At 39.6% G+C, this 18,836-nt stretch overlaps 2 protein-coding genes across 6 annotated transcripts in view; one reads left to right on the forward strand and one right to left on the reverse strand.

Annotated features, from left to right (window-relative positions):
* Positions 1-386: 386 nt before the first annotated feature.
* LOC124867884 (phospholipid phosphatase 3-like) lies at positions 387-11,296 on the forward strand. The gene is made up of 6 exons (XM_047364561.1): positions 387-840; positions 5,648-5,805; positions 5,890-6,176; positions 7,552-7,609; positions 10,274-10,450; positions 10,554-11,296. The coding sequence occupies exons 1-6, from the start codon at positions 648-650 to the stop codon at positions 10,650-10,652; spliced, it is 972 nt and encodes a 323-aa protein (XP_047220517.1). The 5' UTR covers positions 387-647; the 3' UTR covers positions 10,653-11,296.
* Positions 11,297-13,793: 2,497 nt separating this feature from the next.
* LOC124868441 (adhesion G protein-coupled receptor L1-like) overlaps positions 13,794-18,836 on the reverse strand; it is a 55,066-nt gene continuing 50,023 nt past the window's right edge. For all 5 annotated transcript variants that reach the window (XM_047365713.1, XM_047365716.1, XM_047365717.1 and 2 more), the window contains one exon: positions 13,794-18,794. In XM_047365713.1, coding sequence (XP_047221669.1) covers positions 16,795-18,794 — 2,000 coding nt within the window. In that variant the 3' untranslated portion in view covers positions 13,794-16,794. The remainder of the gene's footprint in view (positions 18,795-18,836) is intronic.

An 18,836-nucleotide genomic window follows, 5' to 3' on the forward strand; every position in this document is an offset into this window, starting at 1 on the left:
AAGACAACTCTTTGAATGAGAAGGTGTGTCCAAACTTTTGGTCTGTACTGTATATATATATATATATATATATATATATATATATACGTATATAAGAGTCACAAAATTAAGTAGCTCAAGAGTAGAAAGCTGACTCACATGGCCAGAAGTTTGGTCAGTACTGGCTCATGCAAAATAATATTCCCCAAGTTTATAATGGAGATTTAGAAGTTAGTTGGGTGAGGAAAAGTGAAGGTGAAAGGTTATAGTGAAGAAATCTAGGAGCGTTCAATCCAGACTACAGTCACTGTGACAAATCTCTGATGCATTAGATCCTGGTCCCTCCCACCTGGATCTGTGGACATTTCTCCAAATCCCATAACTTTCCGTTGTACCATAGAGAGTGAAAGAGATCTTATCCCAGTTTGTTTCACACACACAATGGCATTTCCTTGATGTGAATCAGCAGCAACAAGTCGGGGCAGGCCTGGCAGACGGTGATGAATGGACATACCAACACGTCAACACGTCACCGTTTAAAAGACGCAGCCGCCTTCTGGGTTTTACGCATGAGAGGCTGCCGCTGCTGCCGGAAGGTTGTTGCTGCCAACAAGGTTTTTTTTGTTTTGCTTTCACGCTGAGTTTTAACTGACAATCAGACGGACGTCATGCTGGATACGTTTGGGGCAGCTGTGAGCGTACCGAGTGCGGAGCTTCAGCTCAAACTGTCGGACAACAAGGACGGCCTGACGGCGCCAAGGATGGGGATGGACAGCGGGAAGAAACTCCTGGAGATAACTGGACATGCTCTATCCAAAAGGAAATTCCTGGTCGGATTAGACCTCCTCTGTCTTTTTCTTGGTAAACATCTCTCCATAGAAACATTGCATTTTATAGATTACTGGAAAATCCCTTGTGACACAATAACCTTGTTATTACAGTCAAAGCCTTTATAATTATATTGTTGAATCAAGCAAACGGCACATATATATTTTACATAATGTCCCGCGATAACGAATGAACATAAGACAAACCGTATGTCCAAGAGGTTTGAGGAAGACTAATTTATTAACTTGCGTTGTGTTTTCTCTCATTTTAATTGTATTATATCTTTACTTCATAACACATCTTTTTGCCATCACCCGTACAAAATAACCAAATGCTTGGTTTTACTCTTAGTCTGTTAGTGTTGAAATGCTCCATACATTAGTTATTCCTTCCCCTTTTTTAACTTCACTAACTAAACTAACTTCTGTTTTGCTACATTTCTATTCCTTCCTGTTTTTATATAACAGAAGCCACCCAGCAGCTGGAAGTGTGATAACTGATGTGTTGAACTGTTAGAATATGAACATTAAAACAACTCCAGTTTTGGTTTGCAAGTAGGCACCGATTTAAATTACTGTTTCAAAATCGCAAAACAAATTACATCATGTCATTCCCATACTTGAAACTGATTTTGATGAGATGCCAGAAAAGGTGGTGGGAAATATGTCCAGTTATAAAAAAACCAGGACATTAATGGTGTGGAAACTCTTAGGGCCATAATCATACAGCCAGCCTATAAGAGATTAATGATATCACTCATGAGAATGAGACGAGGACTTTTTAGCAATATTATTTGTAAATTCCATTATAAATTGAAATCCCAATTTATTTGTTTGTTTTTTTTATAGTAAATGTTTCATAGATGAGTGTACAATATTCCAGTCCAGGCTTGACTAGTCCATACATTGTGGTATTTATGATTGGTGATCCTATTGTTAAAAAAAAAACTGAAAATGCTCCCTTCTTGTGTTTTTTACTAATGGAACCTCAAACTGTGATCAAATGCAATTAAAAATCTGTGAAAAAGACCTTGAGTTTAGTATTATCATATAGCCCTGAGGCAGATAGCAACATCTTTGTTGTTGGCACTAACCTTTAGCTAGTAGTGGTAATTTCACAGCGCTAACAAATTGTATTTTTTCTGTAAATCTGTCACTGTTTCTTTTTTGCTAAAATGCTGATATATAATTTAAACACAGTGAGGGTTTCTTCAGTAGACATACTGTAGTGTCATAGTCAACCAATCCCTATTAGCTGACTCCAACAACAATATAGGACAGCAACAATAACTTTATTTTTGTCCTTCAAAATAAGAGTCTCAGAAGGGTGCCAAACCTAAAGCACTCACCTTCACATCCAGGCCTCATATTAGAAAACTGTTACAACATTTGATCTATTTTTCTGCTTAAGTCTATGTGTCGAAATCAAAATAACGATACATCAGTGTGATATAAGATATTGTTTAAACGTTCTAGCTGCAGTAGGAATAAGTATTGATTTCTGTTGTACATTACAGCAGTTTAATCATTTTATGCATTTGTGATTCAAATGTTTGGGTAAGTATCATGATTCCTTGGGAATTCTATTCTAGCCAATGTCTATTTAAAGGCATTTAGTTTAAATTGATTGAGAAAAAGTCCTCCATTCATCTACTTGTGGACCCTTCTGTCCCCCTTTGTGTGCCTTATTGAGTGCCCCGTAGCAGCTGGTCTGTGCATTGCCTGGGGATTTCTGCACTTTCCATGACAACATCCCAGTTCTCAGGGTAGAGGAAAGTCTGGGGGGAATTTAGTTAAAATAAATAACTACAATTCATGAGTACTGCATGTTTGTGCATGTACATGCTTGTGTGACCTCTAATTGCTGACCTACCCTCTGATGAGAAAAAAGGGCTGGTCACGTGCTATTGGTTAAATGGAAAAAGCTGCATGGTTCATATTAGCAACAGATAGGCTATGTTAGGAAGAGACAGAGCCCTGCGAGAAGTGTCTTTATCTCCTCTTTTATCTCTCCACTCCCCGTTTTGTTCTGTGTGTGCAGGCATGCAAAACAGAAGCGGAGAAAGAGACAGAGAGGGTAGGACGTCCAGAGACAAGCAGAGACAGCGTGAAGCTGGTTCTGGCTCTGTTCTGATCTCTGCTGCTCCATTTACTCTTTGTTTTGTTCGGCAGGGTTGAACTGGAGTCACAAACAACCCCCCCCCCCTTCTCCTTAACAACAGAAATGTTCTCACACACATGCGCAGTGGGAGCTCTGCCTTACTGCATTCCTTTCTTTCCATTCTCAGTGGATTCAGCTTGTTTTCATCCAGAGAACAGAAGATCTCTTCTGCTCCTCCTTGAAGTTTCTTACAGCCCAGTGACCAAGTTTTATGACCGCCACATTCCTGATTTATTTTCCTGTAAATATATTCCATGTTTGACCTTTCTTCTTTATTAAATCCCCTATGCTACAGTGAATGCTTGATTAGCTTTGACTTTTGTTTTGACGTTGTGTTTAGCTACAGTCAAGAAAATATTTAACATGCTTAGCGAGGAATAATCAAAGGCAATATGTTTGCATACCTACAACCTTTTAACTTATCTTCATTTGTTAATAGTCTGTTCAATTTGGTTTGAATGACGAATTATTAATAATATATAGATTTGTTTTTACATATAAAATTTCATCTTTCTTAAAACTCTTTTTTTCTCAAGTCCAAATGAGCATTTGAATGAAATTTAGAAGATTCAAGTGCTGTAAGAATACATTCTTACAGCACTTGAATGCCCCAGACCCCCCGCAAAGACATGAATTGTTTCTATTTTTTTCAGGACGTCTACAAATTAGTGCTAAAGGCTTAACAGTTATGCAGTCAAAAATGTTATTATAGTGGAGATATGTTGACAGGGCCAAAAACATAATAACAACCTAATTTGTGATCTAGTTTGCCCTTAGAAACATTAGTAAATTGGCAAAAGTGATGGGAAAAAAATTACAGGGCTAAACAATAAGTTTAAATGAAGTCGTTAAATAAATTTGTTGAAAAACAAAGAAAATAAAATTTTCTTTATGTCAAATCTTCAGCTTATTTTATTCAAATACTGCATTAAAATTAGCATAAAAGCAGCCAAAGTCCAAATAAAATTTTGAAATTATTGAAAAATGCTTCAATACTTGTTATAAAAATGTAGAGTGGCTTAAGTCGTTTGCACATGTTATTGAAATGACAAATAGTTTTCTTTAATTAGAGTTTTGTGGAGTGCTTGTTAGCATTCAGTATCATATCCACATAAGGAAGCTCACTAAGTTATTACAGTTTAGAGAAGCTGAAATTAGTTCTGACCAGAGAGTTGAGCAAACAGCTAGTCAGCTCGGGGACAAAGATGATTTCTGGCATCTTAGAAAAACTTAAAAAATAAAATTTTGGTTCATACAAGTAACATTGGGCTGCACAGTGGCACAGTTGGTAGCACTGTTGCCTTGCAGCAAGAAGGTTCTGGGTTCAATTCCCAGCCAGGGGTCTTTCTGCATGGAGTTTGCATGTTCTCCCCATGCATGTGTGGGTTCTCACCGGGTACTCCGGCTTCCTCCCACAGTCCAAAGATATGCCTGTTAGGTTAATTGGTCTCTCTAAATTGCCCTTAGGTGTATGAATGAGTGTGTGCATGGTTGTTTGTGTGTTGCCCTGCGATGGACTGGCAACCTGTCCAGGGTGTACCCTGCCTCTTGCCCAGAAACTGCTGGAGATAGGCACCAGCTCCCCTGTGACCCACTATGGAATAAGCGGTAGAAAATGACTGACTGACAAGTAACATTTTCTAAACAAATACACAACTGTCCCTTTTGCATTAGTCCCTTTTGCATTAGACAGTTAATTGCCTAGTATTCTGCATGTCAGTTTTTGCAACTCATCATTTTAATGTACGGCAATTGTTAAAAGTCACTGTCCAACCCATTTGTCATTGTAAAGAAACCGCAGGCCTCTATTTGCATAACTGATCTTTATGTAAATGGTACTGTGTATGCAAGGTTTATAAAATATTTGCATGAAACACATTTTGAGTCTGGAGGAGTTTAAGGATACAGTGAAATATTTAGAAAAGGCGTCATTGTCTGTCAAGTAATTACTGGTCCTTTTCCTTAAAAAGATAACTGTTGGTCAGGTTTACTGCAGGTGAGATACTGTCTGCTGGTTAACACAAAAAATTCAATTCAACTTTAAAAAGACCAGGCTATTCTTTTAAGACCTATAAAACACAGTATGGAATAAGTAATAGCAGAAGCTATTGCTTTAAAATCTTGAAAGTGTGAATAAGTAGTGTGAGGCAATGCTTTAGTGCAACAGTCGCTCATGCACCAAACATTAGCAATCCTAACTTATTTTAGTGAGGTTTTGCACAAATTACCATTGTCATCAGTTTTCATTAAAATGCCAGTATTAGAAATCTGATTGAAAGTTAACAAATATGAGTTCCTTTTTGAGCTACAAACAAAACACAATTCAATCACTTCAGTAATAATGACTGAATATTTGAGAGCTAAGACTGTTTTCATTGGGCTGGAGAAAGAGCTGAAGCCTAAGTACTGGTGCACTTTTGCCTGTGGGTCACTTAAGATTTCGTTTCTACATCATTGCTATTAGCAAATCCCTTGCCGCTTTTTACCATATTTTACAATGCATATAAGAATTGCTGTTATATCAGCTGTCTAGTTCTCTGTGATAGATACATTTTGACAGCATTTGCTTTTGAAAAGCACCAAAACAAGAGCAGCACACAAGGCAGTTTTCTACCTATACACATCCTCTGATTTATCTCTTGTGCCAACTCAGTTTTCCCCCCTTTCTCTGTCCATGCAGCATCGATTCCTTTCTTTGCATGTGAGCTGGAGGTAGTGGGCCCCTACAAAAGGGGCTTCATATGTGGAGACCCCAGCATCACCTACCCTTATCTACACAATGAAGCCATACCAAATGGGCTTCTTATCACAGGTGGAATATTCATTACAGGCTTTGCAGTGAGTATTTAACCTCCCAATCACAGCATCTCTTTCCTTTCATTGTTTACACCATTTTCCTTTTTTAATTTATTTCACCTTCAGATTGCGCTTGGAGAGTGTTACCGGGTGCGTTTCCAAAGCATCAGCTCTAAATCTTTTGTGAGAAACCGTTATGTTTCCTGCCTGTACAAGGAGCTGGGCTCCTTCCTGTTCGGCTGCTGCATCGGCCAGTCGCTTACCAACATGGCCAAGCTCAGTGTTGGGCGGCTGCGACCTTACTTCCTGTCTGTGTGTGGCATCACCTATGCATCGCTTAACTGCACAACTGGAACCTATGTAGCAACAGTGATCTGTCGCAACCCTGACCACCGATTAGTGGAAGAGGCCAGGTGAGAATCAGAGTAATTATATGTGTGTTGGGGTGGAAAATTGTTCTCAATTCAAGACTCTTACCTGGATGCATATAAATATCAGTAGATCATAACATTATTACTTGTTTATATACTCATTATATTATGCAGTCATATTAAATAAATTAGAATATCAGTAAAAGTTAATCTATTTCAGTAACTCAATTCACTAAGTGAGCCATTTTATACAGATTAACACACAAACTGATGTTTTCAAACCTTCATTTCTGTTCATTATGATGATTTTCCATTTACAGCTAATTAAAACCTGACTTTTAAAATTAAAATATTACATCGGACCAATAAAACAAATTAATACAGAAAGGTGGGCTTTATGGAAAGTATATTTAATAATTGCTTAAAGGTTGTTTTGTTCAAATCTACTTTTAATCTGACAAACAAGCCTCCTTGGACGCATATTTTATTTATTGACTGTAGATTGACATTTCAAGCATTTCTTTCTGTTAATTTGTAAGAATATAAATTGTAGCTAATAAAAACTCAAATTCTGTTTCTCAGTAAATTGACTTATATAAGTATAATAAAAAAGTATTACTAGTACAGACATGTAATGTTATGGTAAAAACAATCATGGGAAACATTGCTGACTTGGCGGTTGTCCAGCAGACAGTTATTGACAGCTTCCACTAGGAGGGTAGGCCACAAATCAATGGAAAGTTGATTGGAAGGAAAAGATGTGGTAGGAAAATGCACACAAGTAAAAGGCCAGCTACAGCATTGAGAGCATTGTTAAGTAAAGCCCAATCAGAGTTTGGGGGAGATTCTCAAGGCGGCAGCTTCAATAGCAACCACATACAACTGAATCCAGGACATGTTCCACAACACTTGCACGTTCCTTTGTTAAGCTACTCCTGATCCACAGACAACATCTGGGCTATGGAGAAAATAGACTGAACTGTTGCTCAGTTGTCCAAAGTTTCTAAAAGCTCAGTGATCTATCAAAGCTATGAAAGAAACCTGGGCTTCCTTAACACCTCAGCAGAGCCACAGACTGATCGCTCACGTTGCACTGATGCTGTAATTTACACAAAAGGAGCTCCAACAAAGTACTGAATGCCTACATTGTACTGTAGAAAAATAAGTTCTTATTGGTCATCACAATCATCACAACTAACTAAAATAAAAACTTTAGACCTATGCTGTATATCCCTCTAAGTAACGTATTTATATAATATAACTCAGTTCACGAACTGAATGATTGAAATAAATTAACTTTTTGATCATATTCTAATTAATTGAGATTCACATGTAAAAGGAAATAATGTGTTTATGATTTTTCTCTGTGATGTGCTTTAGTTATTTATAAATCTAAAGCCCATTTGTGTTTTTGTAGGAAGTCCTTCTTCTCTGGCCATGCTTCTTTTGCCATGTATGCCTTGCTCTATTTAGCGGTGAGTTTCTATGTTCTCTATAAATATCTTATATAAAAAAAATGTTTTAATAAAATGAAAATGTATCAATTAAAAAAATTAATAAATATAACTAAGATCATTTAAAATTGATCAATAGCTGGATGTGTAATTTTATAAATGAAAAGCTGTTAAATTCAGTGGTGCAAGGATAAACTGCTGAGTTATTGTGCAGGTTCACCATCATCAGACAGGAGGGTCTATTTGACAAGTGGTAGTGACATTTTCAATATTTTAATGATGGACTCTAGCAGAGTAAATGTAAAAAATAAATAAATGGTGAACTGAGCAGTTAGAAGTTTTAAGTGATGATTTCCACATTGAATTATTTGTGTATTTATTCAATTACTAAGCTCTCTAAACAATTCTCTTTATTCATTTTGTGTATTAATTATCAAGTGTACACATTTGTCGTTGTATTGTCAAACTTGTAGCCCTCATTGTATTTCTAATATTCAGTTACAAACACAGTGTTCATGTCTTAGAGAAATTTCCTGAAACATCGATTTATTGTCAGTCCAGTTTGCAACAAAAAGTGGAAGAATGAGAGCAGAGGGACTGAAGGATACGAGGCCAACAAAGGCTGCTTTGTTTGTCTGTGGGAGGAGTGTTACCATTCCCTCACAACTTTGCTGTATTATGTGAAAATGTCTGTGTGTGTGTGTGTGTGTGTGTGTGTGTCTCTCTGGAAGCTTATATGTGTAAACTCTGGTGGCCTCATACAAGTGGTTAAATTGGTAGATAGAGCTGAATGTGCTGGTTTCAACAATCAAGTATGTTATCAAATTTATAGTTATGTAAACTATTGATTGGAAAATAAGTACATTTTTTAACAGGACCAAATTCAAGTTAATATTCAACACATGTTCAATACACCACTGCATGGTGGTGCACTTGGTAGCACTGCTGCCTTGCAGCAAGAAGGTTCTGGGTTCAACTCCCAGCCACATGCATGGAGTTTGCATGTTCTCCACGTGGATGCGTGGGTTCTCACCAGGTACTCCAGCTTCCTCCTGCAGTCCAAAAGACATGCCTGTTAGTTTAATTGGTCACTCTAAATTGCCCTTAGGTGTGTGAATGAGTGTGTGTATGGTTGTTTGTGTGTTGCCCTGTGATGGACTGGCAACCTGTCCAGGGTGTACCCTGCCTCTTGCCCAGAGACTGCTGGAGATGGGCACCAGCTTCCCCACAACCCACTATGTAAGAAGTGGTATAGAAAATGACTGACTGACATTTAAAGAAAGAAAACAAAGCAAAATAAGCATCATAAAAATGTATGGAATCCTTTAAACTTAGAATTTAGATTAAGGCTGAACATATTTCTAATGTGAAGTGATGCACTTACAATTCACCGTGCACTGTCCACTCCACTCTCCTCATGACGTGAAGCCTAGGTGATGTAAACATCACCATCTTTACCCGCCTACTAGATTTCACCCAGACTCTTGGTGCTGGCTGTGTGCTCTCACAGCGACAATGAAATCTCCCTGTCCGAAAAGGGGGCGCCAAACACTCCGAGTCAGACGATGAGCAAAAGAAGCAAAACAATGATTCTTCTATTTAATGAGACTGTGTGAGATTGGCTGTCTTCCTACACATCACACAAAAACTGGATTTATACCCTGGTAACAATCACATTATTATTTCTGGGCCCTTATTTTTTTGTTCTCTTCTGTGTAGACAGCTGACAAATGAGCGCATTATTGCCCCCTATAAAAAGCTGGCATGTTTCTGTTAATAAGGTCCAAGAAATGTGTGTTTGAGGAAAAAGAAAACCCCGCCACACTCCTCAAACGCTGTTAAACAAATGGCTTTCTTTAGGCACCTTCAATGAAAACCTACAGTGTCCTAAAAAGGTTTTACCAGAAATTCGGAATATCTAGTGAAGTTTGTTAAAGCTGGAATTTTCTTAGTTTTTACAAACTCAGTCAGTGAGAGCACGAAGAGGATAAATTACAGATTTTCATCTTTCAATAATTACAATAATGATTTATAATTTTTGATTTGTGCAAACTTTTAACCAACACTTAATCAGTGAATCAATATACTTTCTTTTATGTCAAGGTTAATTTAAGATGCTTTTTAGAGATAAGACGTAGACAAACATACAGCAGATATACAAACCCTGGCAGAACATTTGGAATCACTGCTCACCAAAAAGATATTCAGTCAGTTGTTTTACTTGGTAGCAATAAAAAGCAACAAAATCTCAGAGATATAACAAAAATTATTTATTTAACAGCTAAAAATTCTGGCTTTGTAAAACAAATCTTAAAAAACATTGAATGAGGCTTTAATTAATGAGAAACCTTTTTTCCAATCAAGTAGACACAAAACATACTGAATCACTCAATGTTTAGAAAATGTGGAATTATCTTTTGATAACAAAAAGCTTTCATGAGTCTAATCTGCTTCATAGAAAAGAGCTCTGAAGGTCTTTGGTGCTATACTTCTTATTAACTTTATTCAAACCGTGTCACTTTTTTAATACCACAGGAAATACAGTCAGCTTTTGAAAACCCGGATGTAATTTATTTCCTTTTTTTTAACACCATCAATAACTGAAGCTCCATAAGAAACATCTTATTCATATATTGTCTCTTTAGTGTTCTCCATTGCATTAAAACAACTTTGTTGTTGTTCTAGTTTTACCTGCAGGCCCGGCTGACGTGGCGAGGAGCTCGGCTGCTGAGGCCTCTGCTGCAGTCCTTCCTGGTCCTTCTGGCGGTCTACACGGGTCTGACGCGCATCTCGGACTACAGGCACTACCCGTCAGACGTGCTAACAGGATACACACAGGGGGCTCTCACTGCTTACTGGGTGGTCAGTATACCTCTCCTTTTCTGTTTGGTTCATCAGAGTGTGTCCACATGTCAGGGTCTGCTCATGTCTCAAGTTGTGTTTGTGTTTGTGTTGGACCCCCCAGGCCTTCTACATCTCACCAATGTTTAAAAGCTCCAGCTCAGACCTGTCTGCAGCTGAGACACCGGACAGCCCTCTGTCTCCCCACCATACTGTCTGCTGAGACCCACAACATAGGCAGACCACAGATCTGAAGAATGTTTGGCGATTTTCTCTGAAATTAAAAGACATACCTCGATGTTTTAACAGGGAGAGCAGAAACAGACAATCTCATAAGAAAGAATAGAAGTGATTGAGAGGAAGGAAGGTAACGAGACTGAAAACTGTGTCTGTTATACAAACAGCCTGAGTATTCTTTTGTCCTTGTAACTGATAACCCACCTCTTACCTGTGAGATGAGACTGAAAACAGAAACCACCATAACTATGCACCACTTGTAAATATATAAATATTTTTTAAAGCACAACTGATAAGGTCAAAGCACTTTTCATTTCAATGTTAGTATTATTATCACTATGCGATGAATAGAATGTAATATATATTTTTTATAAACACAGAGCATATAATTTAAAGTTTTATTTAATAACCTTGCTGTATGTTTCTGAGTGTAAGCATTTATTTTCTTTGTGTGTTTTGCCACACGATGTCAGGATTTATCCTTCCACGTGTTATTTGTGCCACATAGTGAAGAGAATGACTAATTGACCTAACACAATATAACACACAGAAATAAATTATTAGTTCTGTCACTTTTAATGTACATATGAGTCAGCCTAAGATGTTAGAAATAAAAATATTTTATTAATATTTGGTTTGTTTTCATTCTTGATTATTTTGCTCTCAAGTCGTATTTACACAAACTTGTTAATTGGCATCGTGCTAAGGAACACTTCTTTCTATTATAACTTCCTAATATTAGCATTTAGTTTATTATCTTTCTTAAAACAAGCCCCTCCTGATCATTCAAACATACCTTGGGTCTTCTTCTGGGACTCTAGAAACAGTAACATCATTCATCCTTAATTAAAGCCTGGACGTGGTATCTGTTTTCATATTTTATTGAGCACACAGTATTGAGAATGAGTTGCATGTCAGAGTTTATGTGTGCGTGTCATGGGGTAGCTCCATGTCTTCTGATATGTCGGCTGTAGACAGTTTGGACATTTATTTTACATCTGACCATCTTATAGAATGATGTTCTCCACGTCTGTCTTTCAAACCAAAGCAGGAGTCTTCCAAAAGGTTTTCTAGAGCAGGTGGTTATGCAACGTAACATCTGTAAGGCACTTGTATCCAGGGACATTTGTATTTGTGCATTAATATTTAAATGATCTACAAGCATACGTATGCAACCAAAACATGCATTAACATAGGAGTTTTAGAAATGTTGCTTTGTCTTGAAGAAGGGACTTTGAGCATAAAGCATGGAGAGGAAGCGTCTGTGCAGGTGTGCACCTTGGGTCTTACAAGGCAGTTAGCACTAGAACTAGAGTGCTAAACAACTTGATCTAGACCTAGTGTTAGTCTACTAGTGGTCGCCTGCTAATGTGATATATTAAGCAGTTCACGTCGATAACGATAGACAATAACATTAACCCCCCCCCTCCAAGAATATAAAGAAAGTGACAGGCCAGCAGGAATACTTCACAGCCAGTTAAACTGATGAATGATTCCCCTGGACTGGTTTTCCACTATTTTATTTTTATTGCCACTTTAATGGACCTTAACGATAGCCCAAAGATAACTCCATTTAGATGAACACCCTTACCGATTGCCATGTGCAGCGTGTGCCCAAAACACTGGACTGGCATCCATCTATTGAGCCCGGCAGCTTTAACTATGTTTGTGCCATTGTCAGCAGGAATACTGATAAGGTCCTATTCCTTGATGACTCATGCAGACAGCATCACACTTAAATCTTGTCCCACCATCTCCCTGGTATGATGGGCTGGAAAATACGCCATCTCGTGCAGTTTTCATTCGTCATTGATGTAATGTAACGTCAGACTAATGTACGGCTCCATCGTACGACTGGACCAGAGATCAGATGTGGCTGCAACGTACTCAACACTCAACTCAGCAGCTACCTTTTCTCTCTTGGCCTTCTACATATCTGGAATCAGTTTTGGAAAAATATTTCCGGCATAGCAGACCATATGTCCTGTCAAGAGTCTTCATGAGATGTATGAAGCCCTTGAACTCCACTGTAGCAATGGGAGCCAAGCCATGTCTTTAGCTATATGGTAGCCGATAGCATTTGTGATTTCAACATCGTCCTTGTTGAACCCAAATTGTGGTGCTCCACTGTTCCACTTCCTCCTGGACCAGCTCTACTGCCGCCGCAGCTTCAACATTTGAAATTTCCTCCATTTTCTCAACCTCATCATCTCTTTCACTTCTAGTTACAGACTGGATGGGGTGGAATCACATGACTACAGACAGTACACATAGACTTAAAAGGACCTGAGCATAGCCTACCTATACACAGCCAAAAAAGACAAAAAATATTATTATTTAAATTTTTTAAAACACTGAAAATACTGGAATGGGCTGGAATCACTGTCATAAATTTCAGTATCGGTAAATCTTCTGTTTATCGCCCAGGCCTACTTGTGCTAGAAAGCTAGTGCTAATGTTGTACTTAGTACTAGTACTAGAGTGACTAAAAGTGCCTATATGCTAGTGCTATTGCTGGAATGCTAGTTCTAGACTACTGCCAGGACCGGAGTGCTCTTTTTATATGATGCTCAAACATCACCAAGTGGTAATTTCAGAGTACTGCGTTTTGTTTTTGGGTAGTTCATTGATTCTGTATTGATTTATTTCTGCCCAGAAATGCATCACTTGGTGTTTACTGCCTGTTGAGGAATCTCTTAAGTACCACTACTACTACTGCTTTACTTATAGCGCACTTTAAAACAACAACAGCTGCAAGAAAATGCTTCACAAGTAAAATTAAATAAAATGTTTAAAAAAAAAAACAATAGGGACAGAGTTTTTTTTTCTTAATTTTAAAATGTTCTCTTTACCAAATATTCATTTACACCTTAATTGTCTCTCTGTTCACTTTCTGTTTCTTCTGTCTTCATGTCACCCTAGGTTCATGTTTGGATTTTCAGAAATTAGATTTTTTTTTAAGTTATCTCTTCTGTGATGACCTATATAACAGAAGAAAATGGAAATACACTAAAATAGTTACCATTTTTCACAAACTAAAGATTTTTGTTTTGTCATAGTTGTGCTCATGGATCCCTCCCAAAATTGCTGAAAACATGTTTAAGTGAAAACAGGCAATAGAAGAAAATTAATTGTAAAAAAATTTATTTGATCAAGAGAAGTAATACAATCTACAATTTCGGTGTCATTAAAATCATACAATCATTTTTAAATGAAATTATTTTGTATTTGAACTTTCTTTTCAGCAGATCTATCCTTACTTCTCATCCCTGCTGCCAGAAATGAATGTCCTCATCTTCATCACTGGAGTCTAAAGAACAAAGTGTCTCTATTTCGACTGCCTCTTACTTCACATGATACTTCCAGTGCCTGTAAAAATTTGGTCTTTTAGTATTTTTAGTTTTGCTCAGAAAAGATCACATAATACAAAGATCAAACTTATGTTGTAAAGTTAATCTTTTGATAAAAGTTCCCATTAACCTGATTTGTGATTGAATAATCTGCATTCTTTAATTAAAAAGATTTTGATCAATATATAATTCTGTTGAAAGTTTTCAGCTACGCTGGCAATATAAGATGGTAAAATTTTTTACCTCTTGGCTTATGAACAGATTGGTGCAAAAGTCTTTAAGTTATCCCCTCGGTTCTTATGGCTTTTATCAAGTCTTTTAAATTTTTCTTCAGGGTTTTGCTACTTTTTTTTTACAGCCCAATACCTGTCAACCTGTAAATTATTTTTTATTAGGCCACTTCACTCACAGAAAGCTTTTAAAAAGGGCCAAACTGGGTTGGTGTCTATGTGCAATTTAGCAAAGAACCAAAGACAAATTGTATTGAGTCACAAAGACTCAGATGTAACCATTTCTTTATTTTTGAAATGTCCCAAGTATAACCATTTAATTCCAACAAACTGAAAACCTTGCAATCAGTAAATGATCAATTAAAAGATGATTAATCTCATTTTTTTACAGACAAGACTTTTCGATACTGTTCATCTGCATTTTCCTCATTTTTCAAAGAACACATTTTATAACATGCGGCCTTGGTTGGGTACTGGTGGTGAACAGGAAATCAGTAAAAAAAAAAAAGCGCCCAGAAAGAGTCCAAGAAGAATTTGTAAAAGACTTTACAAAAAGCCAGAAGTGAATTTTCATGAAAGTGAAAAATAATACAGGATGACCCAAGACTTTTGCACTGTTTTGTAGCTGTTTCACTTGTTTTGTACATAGATGCTGCAGTATGGTCATGTTCTGTATTAAATACCACACAATAGAGGGTGCTGGCCATTACACCCCTTCACCATTTCATACTTTTGCAGTTTTGGTCTTTGGCTAACCAGATGTTTTGGGGACGTCAAGGAGCTGTGTGCCTTTGAATGATTCGTAACGAGCATCACTTCGTTTTGGTAGGCAGAAGGTGGTGCACCGCTAATGATCTGTGAAACTCATTCTGAGAATGAAATATGTTGTGTTTCTTGCCAGAGTAACTGACTGATATAAAAGTGAGTAGGTATAAATAACCAAAAATACACAATTTTATTGACTGCCATCCTGTTCCGTTAGATAGTAACCTTGGCCAGGAAAGCCTTGCATGTTACTTTCTTAGAATATGATTCATAGAGAAAGATCACTGATGGCTGTCTCCTACCTACTTTTCTTGAATATAATTCTTAGCTCCTTTGTAAATTAACTCCCAAAGCAAACATAAGGGTTTAAAGGTTCATAACTTAGTGTTTTGCATAAACCCCTGTGATGGGTTTGAGACTGGAGTTGTTTTATTATATCAGAAGTCTGTTTTGGCCTGGATGTTGGGATTAGCCTCTGGGTTTAACTAATCTGGATTTATACTAAATTCTCTACTGCAGGTAGAGATATTAACCTTTTAACATAACCTCACTCCAATCAATCTGAACTATCGCTTTAACTACCTATAAATAAACTGATAAGAAATGGTTAGATAGGTGGGTTTTGTTCACAGGCAGGAAATAGTAACATGTAGGTATGAAATCAGGGTATGAATTGGCAAAGGGGGCAAACTGACCCAGAGTCTACAGTAGATGTATAAAGTAGCATTTATTTATTCACTTTAAATGTACATAACTATATTTTTCTAATTCTTCGTGTTCTTCTCAGGGTGTCTGAAAAGAACATCAGCATCTTTTCTGTTTCATTACTAACAAAATTTGTATCATTTCTCTGAATGCCTCCATCTCTCTTTGTGCGCACAAACAGAAAAACAGGAACATTTATTTCACATGTTTACTTGAACTTCAATAGCAATACAAGACAATCAGAACACTTGAGGTTGATATGTACAAGGATCTCAGGAGGGGTTGCAGAAAATATCTGAGGTTTTACATGATCTCAGGCTCTGCAGTCAACGAGTTCGTCCACCAGCAGTTCGTGGCAAGCTCTGGGTGAAGAAGTTTTGGTCTTTACGTGAAATGGGTCGAGTCAAAGTCAGGAGAAGGAGAGAGACAGAGAGCTCTTCCGGTTGGTATTGATAAAATGCTTCAATGTGATACATTAAATATACAATAATGATTTATTTACACATACTTTCTGTCATACACATATATACACATCCTTACACACACACATGCTCATCAAGCTATGCAGACTCACCCGCATGTACGCGTCAGCGCGTCCTTCTACAGTATGTAGCCTTGCAAAGCCACTATAAAGTCATGCACGATTTCTTTAAAAGATTTTTTTTGGCAACACACAAGTGCTTCTTTGACACACTGTTTGCTACAGGGAGGGGCAACACCCAGCCAATGAAGCAAAACCTAGGCGGCGGAGACCGATTAAGGAAAGCACCTATGAGATGGGAAGACACAAGAGGCTTTTAGGAAAGACAGAAGAGGGAGTGGCAGGAGGAGAAGCAGCTATAAATGGATCACAGTCGTACAAAAGTAACAAAACATGGAGAAGGGGGAGTCTCGTGGTGATCAGGGGGTAGAAGCAGGGAGGAGCCATCATGTAAATGTCAGAATTGTTAAAGCAGTCCAACATCATTATTTTTCTAAAACATCTTAGTTTCCATCTGTTTGTTTTTGACTTTGTTAAAATTATCACCCATCATCCTTCTCCCCCCTGGTATCTATACCCCAATCACCACCGCCCTAGTCACAGACTCGTCACCCTCTGCATCTGTCCATCGTCTCCATCAGAGGTGGACTCTGCCGAGTACCCTGTCTCTCCGTTTGAAGCTAGTGGCGGGGGCTGGTAGAAGGTCTGCAGGTGATTTGGCCTCGGCCCCAGCGGGGGGCGCCCCAGACTGTAAGGCAGCTCCAGAGTGGGCCGCTGGGGCTGATGTACACTGGTGGGGCTGACTTCTTCTGGGCCTTCAGGGCTGCTGTCTGGGTACATGTGAGTTGGCGGGGAGGTGCGGGTGTAAAAGCGGGGAGGGGAGACGCTGCGGCTGTACACCTGCGGAGAGTGGCGGGAGTAGAGGTTGTCGGGAGGCGAGTTGTCCTCTCGTGGAGCAAAGATGTTTGTTGGGGGAGGGTTTCGGGAGAAAATGTTTAGAGGCGGCGAGCAGCGGTCTCCGGGGTAGAGGGGGGAAGGATTTGAATCTCGGGTATAGATGGGGGAGGAATCAGGGTCCAAGTCAAGGTCGGGAGTCAAGGGTAGGGTGAAGCTGTCTGAATCCTGTCGCTCGCCATGATACCGGAGAGATCCTCGGTCTTTCCCTCTGATCCTCCCGTCGAGGCCTCCATCTTTGTTTTCAAATGAGAAAGATTCCTCACTGTCCAAATCTATGCCCCCTCTCCAAACATCCAATGCTCTGTCCTTCTGTTTCTCACTCTCTCGTTCAATCCCTGCCCTCCATCCATCTCTGTCCCTCAAAAAAAAGGATTCATCTTTCTCTCTCTCTATCCCACTTCTCCAACCATCCATCCCAAAATCTTTCTTCTGAGTAATGAAAGTCTCTCCCTGCTCTGTCTCCCCTGCTCGCCACAGCTCCAGTCGTCCATCTCTCTTCTCCAGCAATTTAGATTCCTCCCTCCCTCTCTCAATGCCAGCCCTCCAATCATCCATCGTGCCATCTCGCTTATGAGAGGTAAAAGACTCGTCTCTCCCCCTCTCAGTTCCCCCTCTCCAGTCGTCATTTATTCCATCTCTTTTCAGCAGAAATGTCTCATCCTTTTCCATGTCCTGGCCACCTCTCCATGCCTCTACAACTGTTTCTCTTTGTTTCATAAGCAGTGGCTCTTCTAGAGCTTTGTACAGTGACTCTTGCTCCTGTGGAGGTGGGGGAGGAGGAGGAGGGAGGGGTCTGTCTCGGTAACGATCCCTGTCTCGCTCTCTGTCCCTTTCCCTGTCTCTTTCTGTCCCTCCGGTCGACTCCACTGTGCTGCGGTGGCGGGTCAGAGTACCCGGGGTGCGGCTAAGGGTGGAGTAAGGCCGAGCCTGGACATCTGGAGGTCGTGCTAGCAGCCTTTCCTGGTGTCCACGCCGACCTAGAGTGCCTTGCAGCTGTGAGCGGTCTCCGTCTTTCAGCAGCTCCTGGGTATCTGAGTCTCCAGAAATGCGTCCGTGTGACCAGCCATCTTGTAAGCGAGGCGTGGTGGCATGGTCTTGACCATGTGTGGTGGCGTTTGTCTCAGTGTCCTGTGTGGGCTGCCTTACATGTGCCCAGCCCTCTTGTGCATTTTGCCGGGAGCTTGGCTGCACTGTAGCAGACCAGCCCTCTTGTGGGGGCTGTGGGTGCCGGGTTAAAGTAGCAGTGTGAGTAAGAGCTGGCCTCTCATTGTGATGCGGCCTCGCCAGACTCCCATAGCGCTCAGGCGGGACAGGCATGGGACCTGGGGGCCGCAGGTTGCTCTGCACCAGCTCTGAGATGATCATCTTCTCTAGAGCCGCTGCGTCGGACAGATTGTGATGCAATCCGGCTCCGCTGTTCATATCTGTCGAGCCATGTGGTGTGAGGAGCCCTGGTGAAATGTCATCACCTCCAAGCCCAACTCCCCCCTCCCTCAGAAGGTCAGCGCTGCCCACCACTCCTGCTCGGGACCCAGGTGTTGTACCCAGACCATGAAGGGTGAAGGTGTTGGAGGTGTAGCCTCCATTGAGACAAACACTGTCCAATGCACAGGATTCCTGGCTCTGTGACACTCCACCCTCTGTAAGGAGAATAAGAATATAAAAGTTAAGGAAAGACACTA

The sequence above is a fragment of the Girardinichthys multiradiatus genome, chromosome 5 (genome assembly GCF_021462225.1).
Source record: "Girardinichthys multiradiatus isolate DD_20200921_A chromosome 5, DD_fGirMul_XY1, whole genome shotgun sequence".
In the NCBI taxonomy this organism is placed as follows: domain Eukaryota; kingdom Metazoa; phylum Chordata; class Actinopteri; order Cyprinodontiformes; family Goodeidae; genus Girardinichthys; species Girardinichthys multiradiatus.